At 44.9% G+C, this 11,815-nt stretch overlaps 2 protein-coding genes across 2 annotated transcripts; both read right to left on the reverse strand.

Moving 5' to 3' along the window:
* Positions 1-580: 580 nt before the first annotated feature.
* Positions 581-2,035, reverse strand: gja3 (gap junction protein, alpha 3). Its single transcript, XM_070837543.1, has one exon. The coding sequence runs from the start codon at positions 2,033-2,035 to the stop codon at positions 581-583; it is 1,455 nt and encodes a 484-aa protein (XP_070693644.1).
* Positions 2,036-8,155: 6,120 nt separating this feature from the next.
* gjb8 (gap junction protein beta 8) lies at positions 8,156-10,282 on the reverse strand. Its single transcript, XM_070837815.1, has 2 exons — positions 10,159-10,282; positions 8,156-8,998 (listed from the first exon to the last, which is right to left on the reverse strand). The coding sequence occupies exon 2, from the start codon at positions 8,963-8,965 to the stop codon at positions 8,156-8,158; it is 810 nt and encodes a 269-aa protein (XP_070693916.1). The 5' UTR covers positions 8,966-8,998; positions 10,159-10,282.
* Positions 10,283-11,815: the final 1,533 nt, after the last annotated feature.

Here is an 11,815-nt window from a genome sequence, read left to right on the forward strand (position 1 = left end):
AATGAAAAAATAAAAAAATTCAGTCATCGTTTCGACAAATGATCATTTTGATTTGGAGTAATAAGTCCTTGTCGGCTCAACAAAAAGAGGAAAAAATAAAAAAATAGAGAAACACCATGAAATCCTCCCCCCAAACCAAACACGGTGGTGAGATGTGTCCACTTTGGTGCAAAATCGTGACGTCACAATGTCCTTCGCTCCGTCCACCGCTGCGAGTGGAGCCGTCTGACTTTGTAGCGCTGCGTGATCACGTTTTGTGTGCGTTTAAATTAAGACCATCAAGAGAAACAAACCTTGCCTCAACTACTCTGCAACTCACCGATTGAACTAAATCAATGACCGCTGCTGATCAAGTCACATGTGCCTAAACGTTTTCTGCTACTCTGCTTTCCTGTCGCTCGTCGCCTTGCCTGCTTTTGTTTTTTGTTTTTTTTTTGTTAGTTTTTTAGTTTTTTTGCTTTATGCATGAGTGTGATTTATTTTTGTCTGAGGATCACTGTGTGTGTGTGGGGGTGGGGTTTAGGGGAAGCAGGGTGTCGGTCAGGGAGGGTATCGGGACGTGAAATAGGGCTGAAGAGGTTTAGACAGCCAGGTCGCTCGGCCTGGCCCTGATGCTGCTGCTCTTGCTGGCCCGACTGAGCCGCCGAGGGTCTGTGCTGACCGTTACTGGCGGCTCGTGCATCTCCACCGTGGTGGTGGTGACGTGACCTTCGTCCGGGTCGCTCTTCCCCCCGCCCCAGCTGCCTGCGTTGGAGGGAGCGCCGGGGCTGCTGCCGCTGCTGCTGCTGCTGCTGCTGCTGGAGGCAGCAGTGGCGGTTGTGTTGGTGATGTTGGTGTTACTGGTGGTGTTGCTGGTGGGAAGGAGCAGTGCAGCGTCGACAGGCTGCGGCTGCTGCTGCTCCTTGTCGGCGCTGGTGGAGGAAGAGGATGATGGGGAGGGGGAGGTGGCCTTCATCTCCCGAGTCTGCTGCTCGGTGGCCAGGTTGGCCCAGTTCTGCTGCGTGGCCAGCCTGTGGTTGTTGTTGTTGCTGATGTAGTAGTGGGAAGAGTGGGAGGGCTGGCGGAGGGACTGCTCCTGCTGGTGGTCGCTCATCTTGAACTCCGCCGCTGAGGGCACGGCCGCCGGGCTCATGGGCGGCAGGAACGCCCCGCTGCCTGCCATCACATCCGTGTAGTTGGTAGTGTAGTTGGATGGGGCAGTTCTGGAGGCCGAGGCCAAACACTCAGGCTCCGCAATGTCGACGCGGCGCAGCGACTCGTGGTCGGGGGCAAACTCGTTCGTCATGCCCTGTTTAACTTTCTTCCATCCAAGGTGATAGATCTCTAACAAATTCAGCAAAAGAGACACGCAAGCCACCACAAGCATAAATATGATAAAAATAGTCTTTTCAGTGGGCCTCGATATGAAGCAGTCAACGGTGTTAGGGCAGGGCCAACGTGCACACTTGTACAGGGGCCTCAGCTGGAAGCCATAGAGGAAATACTGGCCCAAAATGAATCCCACTTCAAACAGGGTTTTGAAAATAATGTTGAACACATAGGTTCGCAGCAATGCGCCCCTGATACGGATTTTGCCATGCTCGTCCCTGATTGGCGGCTTCACCTTCTTGCCGCCACCGCCGCCGCCGCCTCCTCCGGCTTCGCCACCATTTCTATAAGGGAGTTCTTTCTCCTCTTGGAACCTGTTTGCTTTACGCATCTCCTCCTCCTTCTCTTTCCGCTTCTCCTCCATGCGGACGATGTGCAGCACATGGCCCAGGTAGATGAGCGTCGGCGTGGACACGAAGATGATCTGCAGCACCCAGAAGCGGATGTGCGAGATGGGGAAGGCCTCGTCGTAGCAGACGTTCTCGCAACCGGGCTGTTGGGTGTTGCAGGTGAAGTCGGACTGCTCGTCGCCCCAGACCTCTTCGGCGGCGGCCCCCAGCACCAGGATCCTGAAGATGAAGAGGACAGTCAGCCAGACTTTGCCGATGACCGTTGAGTGCTCCTGAGCGTTCTCCAACAGCCGCCCCAGAAAGCTCCAGTCGCCCATGCTTCAAGATTTCTAGCCTATGGAGAAAGTACAGGCTGGACGGGAGGACGGGAGGGGAGGCGGCACACAAAGAGGAGGAAGAGAGACAGAAGAGAGAGGAAGTTAAAGAAACGTTTATGGATCTGCTGAAAGTTCGTCTGAACATTTGTCAGTGCAAAACATCACATTATTGGCCTTACCCCGAGGTTAAACACCGAACACACACGGACACACACAGACACGAGGACACTGGAGAGAGTGGAGGCGTCGGCTCGACTCCGACATGTTTCTCTGTTTCATTAAACGCTCAGCGGAACGAGGCCTGTGTAGAAAATGTGCCATGTAGGCGTCGGACATCGATAACAAATCGAAACGACACAGTCGCCTCAAACACACGCTTTTTAGCAGCTCGTACACTGTATAGGCCACCTGTTTGACTGAACCCTGGTTCACTCTCCCTTTCTCTCTCTCTCTCTCTCTCTCTCTCTCTCTCTCTCTCTCTCTCTCTATGTCTCTCTCTATGTCTCTCTCTCACCTGCTCGCTCCGCTGCCCAGCAGGCATGTGCTGAGATCAACATTATAATGGTCGAAAACAGCATTTAGCAGAGATGGGGCTCTGGTGTGGCCGTGCACACACACACACACACACACACACACACACACACACACACACACACACACAAATAAATACTGACACACACACACACACACACACACCCTCCCTCTCTCTCTGTCAACTGTAAGACTAAACCCACGGGGATTTAATAGAGAAAAATTACTGTAACCACAGTAAAAGATCATAATATAATTACTGTGAGACAAAACTCTGAGATTTTAAGCTGTTTTAAGTTTTACAAACTCTCAAAGTGGAGATTTAAATTAGAAAAGACTTGATTATTTTCATTATTAATCATTTTTTGCATTTTTTCCCTTTTTATTATTTGGCCTTTTAAAATGTCACAAAAATAACCGTCATGATTTCCCAGGGCCTGAGTTGATGTCTTCAACTTTGTTTTATTTGTTCAGTAAACAGTCCAAACTTTAAATATATTCAAAAGCAAAGATATAAAACAGTAAAATGAGAATATCCTCACAGGTGAAAAGCTGGAACCAGAGGATTTTGGCCAGTTTTGCTTGATTTTCAGCGATTTCTTTTGACTCTGCAGCGCTACATCTGATCTTTGACATCTTAGATTTAATACAAAAGTGTGGATCAGCCATTTAAACAGACCTTTTAAACTACATTTTACAGTTTAAGTAACTCAGACGTCTATTATGTCCTCTAATGGGACAGGCAGGCGATAAATGGGTTTACAGCAAAGTGCCGCCTGTTATTCTACATTTGTAGACAGTATTATGCATTCAACACACACACACACACACACACAGGGCAGAAACTTACTAAAATATTCTTGTATTAAAGGTAATAAATCCATCGACTAGGGTTCACAATATGTATGACACCTGGAAGAGAAAAACACAAGTCAAACAACAACTCATTTCCTTTTTTTTTTTTTGGCTCTTTGAATGAAAGAGACAGCAGCTCAAAACCAGCCGAGCAAACAAAAGAACACATAAAAGTTAGTTTGGTTCATATTTTGATAAAGAATTAAAACTAATCCACGTTATAGCAATAAAAAACAAACTCAAAACCAGCTGAAAACACTCTAAAAGCTTAATTTTGTGACCTCTGGGTGTAAATAATGGGGTATAAGTGGTAGTGGAGGGTGCAGGGAGACTAAGAAGTGCTGTTTGACCATGTGGTGACTTCATAGTTAGTGGCAAACTTTTGAGCACATTTTTCTCGCAGGTATTTGAGGCATTTCTGTCGGATGGAACAGACAAGTTCAGATACAAAGCCATTCCTGACAATACAGAGTGTGCCAGAGTGCCCAGACTCCCTGTGAGCTTTGTCAGGCTTTTGTCTCACTCTTGTCAAGTAAAGAAGAATCAATAAATGGATCAACTCCTAATTACCTGGTGACAACACGCCGCTCTTCATTAACTTGGTCTTAATTTTACTCCCAGTTTAAGCACAGGGGGGGATATTCACAGCAGTGTGTATCCGTCATACCTTTAGAGCGGAGATGTCATACTTAAAAACGAAAAGCAAATCCATCTGCCATCGTCGGTGCCATCGTTTGAGTGCGGTGAAAAGCGCGGAGACCTCCCTGCTGGCTGCAGCGACCCTCCCTCCTCTGTCTCCCTGATCCCAAACCCGCAACCTGTCTCTCAAACTCTCTTTTTCTCTTTTTAAATGCTGCCTCACAAACTCATTCGTGCACAAGCTGCTCCAGGCGTGCGGTCTCTCTGTCCCGGGCCCGTTTACGCGCGCAGAGGAGACTTCTTTCCCCCCCAACTTGTTTAGTTTTTGGAGGCGGCTTGGAGTCGGAGATGGGGCTCGGACAAACGGAGCTGCCTCCCGTTTCCAGCCATGTCTGGACTGTCACATTGTGTGACCATGCATGAGTGAATCCACAGAGTCATCAGCCTGTCCGGAGTCACACCACGCCCCTGCCAACCTCCCCAAAACCTCCCCAAAATTTGTGCGCAAAAGTGGCCGAAAATGTGCCCCAAACTTTTTTTTTTCTCCCCCCCCCCCCAAAAAAACCCTGGACATTACTCTCCAAAACCACTTGGAAACATTCCCAAAACTTTGCCCCAAATCCTTCAAACTCCAACAGTCAATCTACAATTTAAAAACAGTCATAGCTGTTGTATTTTAAGAGAAAAAACGCACCATTAAATAGTCAAAAAGTCACTTTAAACTCAAGGTTGACCATAAAAACACTCTGTTGTCTCTGTTCCAATAAGATGTCACATTCAGAGATTCGTGAAAACCTGATATCAGGTGACTAAAAGGAACAAAAGACATTCAGAGCTCTCTGGGCAGATTAAAACTTCAGGGCATCACCCAGAAAATTAAAAATAAACGGAGGATCCCACCTAACAGGTGGTGAGAAGGAGGCCTGGCATCATATGAAGCAATGTGAAACACACAGAGAGACAGACAGACAGACAGGCAGGCAGACAGACAGACAGACTGCACACAAAATGATGAACCACCAGGTTTTTTTTAGTTTTTACTGATTTATGAAAAAAAGTTTCAAAAGGCACAAAAGACATCAAGGATCAAAGTGCGGCTGTAATAAAAACATCTTGGGTACAAAAAAAAAACAAAAAACACACAAACCAACATTTAATTTCTTCATTTCGTGCTCAGAAAGCTGTCAGTTCATTAGTTTGCTGTTAATAAAACAATAAAAAAAAGATCTAAACTTCAATTTTTGGAGGAAATCTGAAGAGAAAAACGTTAAAAACATCACACATGTAGCGTCACAACAGAGAGGTCAAAGGTCACTCAACACCACTTTTATAAATCACACAACGTCTTTTTGGATCTTTGGTCAAAAATGTCAACATTACACTTCATCAGTCATGAACAGAATCTCTCCTAACCACCAAATCTCTGCTCCACGTCCACGTACGGTGATTTTTTTTTTTTTTTTGGCTAATTTGCGACTAATCCGACTCGGCTATTCCTGGACGAAGGGAGGACAAAGACATTTTCACTTTGAGACGGGCCGTGGTTCCTCACATTGGGAGGGCGAGCGGTGTGATTAGCGTTGTGGCTAAAATAAGGCACATGCTGAAAGCTGATACAGCCAGCTGGGGTCAGTACACCCTGCTGCAGCAGCAGCAACAACACAGGAGGCGGTCTGAGTCCAGCAGGACCACTTCTGGACGGAGACTCAAAGCAGGACTGAACAATCCCACTACAGGGTTTTTTTTTTATAAAGTTGTGTCTCTCGTCTGATAATCCTGCTTTTTGAAATAAAACTCTTGGAGGCTAAAAGTGTCACCAGGAGGGGAAGAACCAAATATTACAAAATGCAGAAATATTCACTGATCTTCTCCGCATTTCACCACAAGACTGATTTTTGGTGTCAAAATATCGTCTGCGTGTTTGAACGGCACTCAGAGTTCCTGATTTAATGCTTCAGCTCATGCAGCGTTTTGTTTCCTTCTTTAGACTCTGACACAAGTAAATAAAAACACTTCTTATTTTGTATTTCTATGTGCAGACGTGATTAATGAGCAAACTAAAGACACACTTGTATAGTTAATATAGTTAAATGGACTTGACTGCCCTGTTTTCAGACACCATTAACATGCACTTAAGTTTATTTAAGCACAACTTTATTTATAACTTTATTATAAGTTAATCAAAAAGTGAATTATATTATATTTAAAATGTTTTTCACACATTTTAATTAAATTACTACTATTTTTCTCATAAATTTTAAGCGTATTAAGAGTTAAAATAGTGAAAAACTGCTTTGAAATAAACTTCAACTTGTAAAAAAAGCACATTAGTTAAAAGTACAGTAGTACAAAAGACACACTGGAGTATCTGCATCTTAAAGGTGTCTATTCAGTAGCATTAATGACATCATTTACATAATTAAATACATTGTTAGTGCATCAGAAATGGCACATTTTAGTACATTAATCACACGTGCACATGGAAACAACGTATATTTAAAATAAGAATATACTAGAGTGTATTTAGTTCACAATTATGCAACTTTTTTTTTAGACTTTATTGTCCAGATAAACTTCACACTTAATTTAAGTGTACTTCCATGATTAATGTACTCACAATGTACTTAAGATACATTTAAATACAGTTAAATCGCACTTTTAGATGCACTTAAGTATATTTAACTACATCTTTTTTGTTTCAACTGTACGTTTGCCTCAATTATATTTTAATTGCTCATTAAAGTCACCAAAAAGCCAATTAAATTATACTCACTATGTATTTGTTACACATTTGAATTAAATTACTAATAAATTTCTCATAAATTATAAGTGTATTAAGAGTTACAAATACACTTCAACTCCTAAAAAAAAGCAAATATTTTAAAAGTTCAGCATTAGTACAAAAGTTATATTTAAGTTTATTTACGTGCTTCTTAATGGTGTCTAGTTAATTTAAAGTGTGTCTTCAGTAGCATTAATGACTATAATTAACACATTAAATACATTGATCATGAATGCACTAGGAGATACACAAGTTTACTTAAATTAAATGTATACTTGTTTTTACGGGTTCACAATTGTGCAACATGATCTGTTTTTCAGGTTTCTGGAAGATTAAAAACATCTTTTACAGTCCAAACATATGAACTTATCATCTGTCATTAAGTGTGTTTAGGTTATTTAACTCTACATACACACACACACACACACACACACACACCAGTTCAAGTAAAAGACAAAAGACTGATTCTGATTTGATCGAACAGCAAAGAGCATCAAATCAATCAAACCTCGGCGGCCTGACGGGTCAGATTTCACCGCTACTTCTAAACACACAAAGTTAAAAAGTCACAGAAAGTCATTTAACGGTAAATTTTCCAAACTTCACTACAAACTACAGTCACGTGATTCGACAACAGGATCATAAAAACTTTTATCAATTACTGTAAAACTGTAAAATCAAACACCGGCTCTTGTAAACTAGACACTAAAACTTGATCACAAAGGCTCTCTGTGGACCTTCTTCTTCACTTTTTAATGACTCCATCTGTCTTTGACTCTGAATAAACCGTTCAAGGCTTTGGGGGTCTCGTGCTCCGAGCGGTTCCTCTGTGAACCACTAGGTGTCAGCGCACGCTCACTCTTCTTCTCTGCTCCAAAACCAGCAGACTCTCACCACATTCAAGCCACTTCTTCAAACCTGTGAACCAATAAATAAAACCGACAGTCAGCCGACTCACTAAAAAGTAAGGAGACACTTGTGATGATGATGATGATGATGATGATGATGGGGGGGAGGGGGGGTAAAGATGGCGGCTTTAGATGTGTTTGGAGAACGTCTGGCTGCCTTTAGTGCCAAATTTGAGGCCGTTTGTAGGCAGACAGAGCAAAAATACGCTTATTAGAATAAAACAGGTCGCCCAAACTACACAGGCTACCTCTCTCTCTCTGGCTAAGCTACTTTCTGGTGTCGTTTTAAGCTCCCACGGTCTCAAAATCTGCTTCACCTTCACAACTCTGGCGGCTGCTCACATTTAGAGCCTAATTACCAAACTGTAGACACAAACTACGACTGTTATTTGAAGTTTTGACTCTTCAACACATGGTTTTGTTGCTGGACGAATCCGTGGTGGGAGACAGCAGCATCTCGTTCTTCTTGTTCTGCAGAAGGGCATTGTCCCGCGTCACGCTGTCCGTGTTGGTGTACGGGTGGCTCCTCGCCTTCGTCCTGGTGGAGCACCTCAGGAGCGCCTTGGCGATGAGGTAGCACAGCTCGGCCACGTTCAGCACCATGCAGATGGTGGACGACGCCACCATGAAGATGGTGAAGATGGTCTTCTCTGTCGGCCTGGAGATGAAGCAGTCCACCTTGTTGGGGCACGGCCACTGCTCGCACTTCACCAGCCGGGGCATCTGGAAGCCGTCGTAGACGAAGTACAGGGCGTACATGAACCCGCCCTCGAAGATGAGCCGGAAGAACAAGCTGCAGGTGTAGGTCCACCACAGCGGGCCTGTGATGGGCAGACGCCTCCTCTTCAGCGTCTCCAGGTCGGTATCTGTGGTCCTGTCGGTGCCGTTGGAGGCCAGCATGGTTCTCTTATCCCCACGCTTCCTGTAGGCAACGTGCATGGCCACCAGCAGGGCCGGCGTGGACACGAAGATCAGCTGAAGGCACCACAAGCGGATGTGCGACACGGGGAAGAAGTGGTCGTAGCAGACGTTTTTGCAGCCGGGCTGCTGCGTGTTGCACGTGAAGTCCGACTGCTCGTCGCCCCAGACGCTCTCGGCAGCCAGAACCAGGATGGTGATGCGGAAGATGAAGAGGACGGAGAGCCAGATCTTTCCCAGACTGGTGGAGTGCTTGTTGACGCCGCCCAGCTGGGCGTAGAGCGCCCCCCAACTCATCGTGGCGAATACGACTCTGGAAGCTCAGACAACCTGCAGGAAGCAAGAATTTAAAAACAAACACATTCAGTGTGTTGATGGAGGACGTTTGAGCATCTAACTTCCTCACAGAACAAAACAAACACTAAGACCAACATACAGTGTTTGTGTTCACATAGTTATTGTGAAAATATAGAATAGAAACACATTTAAACCCAAAGAACCATATAAAACAGACTTAAAGAAGGTTTCAAGGTGCATTTTTAAAGCCTCAGCAGCCTCAGTGGGTCCAACAGGGACATTTATTGTGGAGAGTAAAATCAGTGTTGAGTCTTTAAATCACTTTTGAAGATGGGGTGGACACGTTTATAATCGATTCAGCACTTTACAGCCAAACAGAGTTGGAGAAACCAGCTTTATAAAGCTGTGAGCTGTGTTTTAATTTGGGAACTTTTGATCCTATTTAAAGTTTTAATTCTTAGTTATTGATACAAGCAGCACGGAAGATGTGTTATTTGTCTTCTGAGAGCAGAGACTTCATCATATTTCACTTGATATGATCACTGCTAATATTAGATTATTATTTAAGAGTCAGTGGTTCATCATTAGCGTCGCTGCCTCTTTGAAAACGTATTAAACTGTGATTTACTCTCAAGTTTCAGGTTTTCTCCAAACTAATTCGTGGCAGTGACTTTTTTTTTTTTAATGTGGCCTACAGATGTTAAAGTTAAATCACAAAAAGGTTTTTTCCCTTAAAATACTAATTCTTCTTAATCCTGAAACACTTTAAAATCTTTCCTGTCATCTTAATCGTCGCTAATCCTCCCTGGCTCAACAGTAACAGCTTTAAAGACGAGAAAAGATTTATTTTAACCGGATTTTACCTTCAACAAATGTAAAATAAAGATACTATTATTTTCCTCTGGGATAATAAGGGAACACATGAGTGTTTTGGTGACAGGACATGTGCCTGTTATTGCCGAATCACGTTTTAATCACGCTGAATTCTGGGATTATCGACTAATTAAGGAGACTGGCATTATAATTAGTGTTCAATATCGTTAAATTGTCATTATTATTAGTTTTATTATTATTATTATTATTAGTCTTCCGCAGAACTACACTGAGAGTTTGGTGCAAAACGCGCACAAATCTCACAGAGATTTCACAAATCTGAGATCACAAATCTGAACATTTGAAGCCCAAGAACTCACCTGTCTGAAGAGGTAATCCAGGAAATAAGATCAATAATCCTCCATGAGGGGAAACAGTCGGTCCTTCGGTTCTCCGGTGATCGGAGGGAAATTGATCCCTGTAGAGTTTCACTCGATAAGTTTGACTCGTCCCGTCGCTCAGCTGACTGAGACTCACCTGAGAGCTCAGAGGTTTTAGACCAAGCAGGCGGGGAGGAGCCAGACCATCAGGAGCCAGACCATCAGGAGCGGGACCATCAGGAGCCAGACCATCAGGAGCGGGACCATCAGGAGCGGATCAGGAGCCAGACCATCAGGAGCGGATCAGGAGCCAGACCATCAGGAGCGGGATCATCAGGAGCAGGACCAGGATCAGGAGCCAGACCATCTGGAGCAGGATCATCAGGAGCCAGACTATCAGGAGCGGGATCATCAGGAGCAGGACCAGGATCAGGAGCCAGACCATCAGGAGCGGGATCAGGAGCCAGACCATCAGGAGCGGGACCAGGATCAGGAGCCAGACCATCAGGAGCGGGACCATCAGGAGCGGGACCAGGATCAGGAGCCAGACCATCAGGAGCCAGACCATCAGGAGCGGGATCATCAGGAGCAGGACCAGGATCAGGAGCCAGACCATCTGGAGCAGGATCATCAGGAGCCAGACTATCAGGAGCGGGATCATCAGGAGCAGGACCAGGATCAGGAGCCAGACCATCAGGAGCGGGATCAGGAGCCAGACCATCAGGAGCGGGACCAGGATCAGGAGCCAGACCATCAGGAGCGGGACCATCAGGAGCGGGACCAGGATCAGGAGCCAGACCATCAGGAGCCAGACCATCAGGAGCGGGATCATCAGGAGCAGGACCAGGATCAGGAGCCAGACCATCAGGAGCGGGACCAGGATCAGGAGCCAGACCATCAGGAGCGGGACCAGGATCAGGAGCCAGACCATCTGGAGCAGGATCATCAGGAGCAGGACCAGGACCAGGATCAGGAGCCAGACCATCTGGAGCGGGAGCCAGACTATCAGGGCCAGGATCAGGTGCAGGAGCAGGAGCACCAGGAGCAGGAGCAGGACCAGGATCAGGATCAGGGCCACCAGGAGCAGGAGCAGACCCAGAATCAGGATCGGGACCAGGAGCAGGATTAGGATCAGGAGTAGGAGCAGGATGAGGGTCAGACCAAGACCCAGAATCAGGATCAGGCTCAGACCCAGGCTCAGGATCAGGTATAGGAGACTTAAAGGGTAGTTCCGTCATTTTTACTGGGCCCAGTTTTTCATATGTTGGCTCCAAAGTGACTGGTAGGTGCAGACTGTTGGTCCAGTCGATCACTTCAGCCAGAACTGCACCTGATCACAGATCACAGATCAGAGATCTACCTGGGAGATCCTTTAAGATTTAACTAGAAATAGCTGCAATAAAACAGTAATTTCACACAGACGCTGATGAAAAAACACTACAAACCCCAAATTAATCCGATAAATACTATAAAAATTAAGAATAAAATTATTATAAATAAATAATATAAAAATTGTCTGCTGTACAAAACAACACACTGTATTCACTTATATATATAATATAGTAATATAATATTCAACCTTTTTTAAGACAGTAATCAGTGCCAATCTAATATATTGATATAGTGATTAACGGCCCCACTCTTCACACAGTCTAGA

The sequence above is a fragment of the Pempheris klunzingeri genome, chromosome 10 (genome assembly GCF_042242105.1).
Source record: "Pempheris klunzingeri isolate RE-2024b chromosome 10, fPemKlu1.hap1, whole genome shotgun sequence".
Lineage (NCBI taxonomy): Eukaryota > Metazoa > Chordata > Actinopteri > Acropomatiformes > Pempheridae > Pempheris > Pempheris klunzingeri.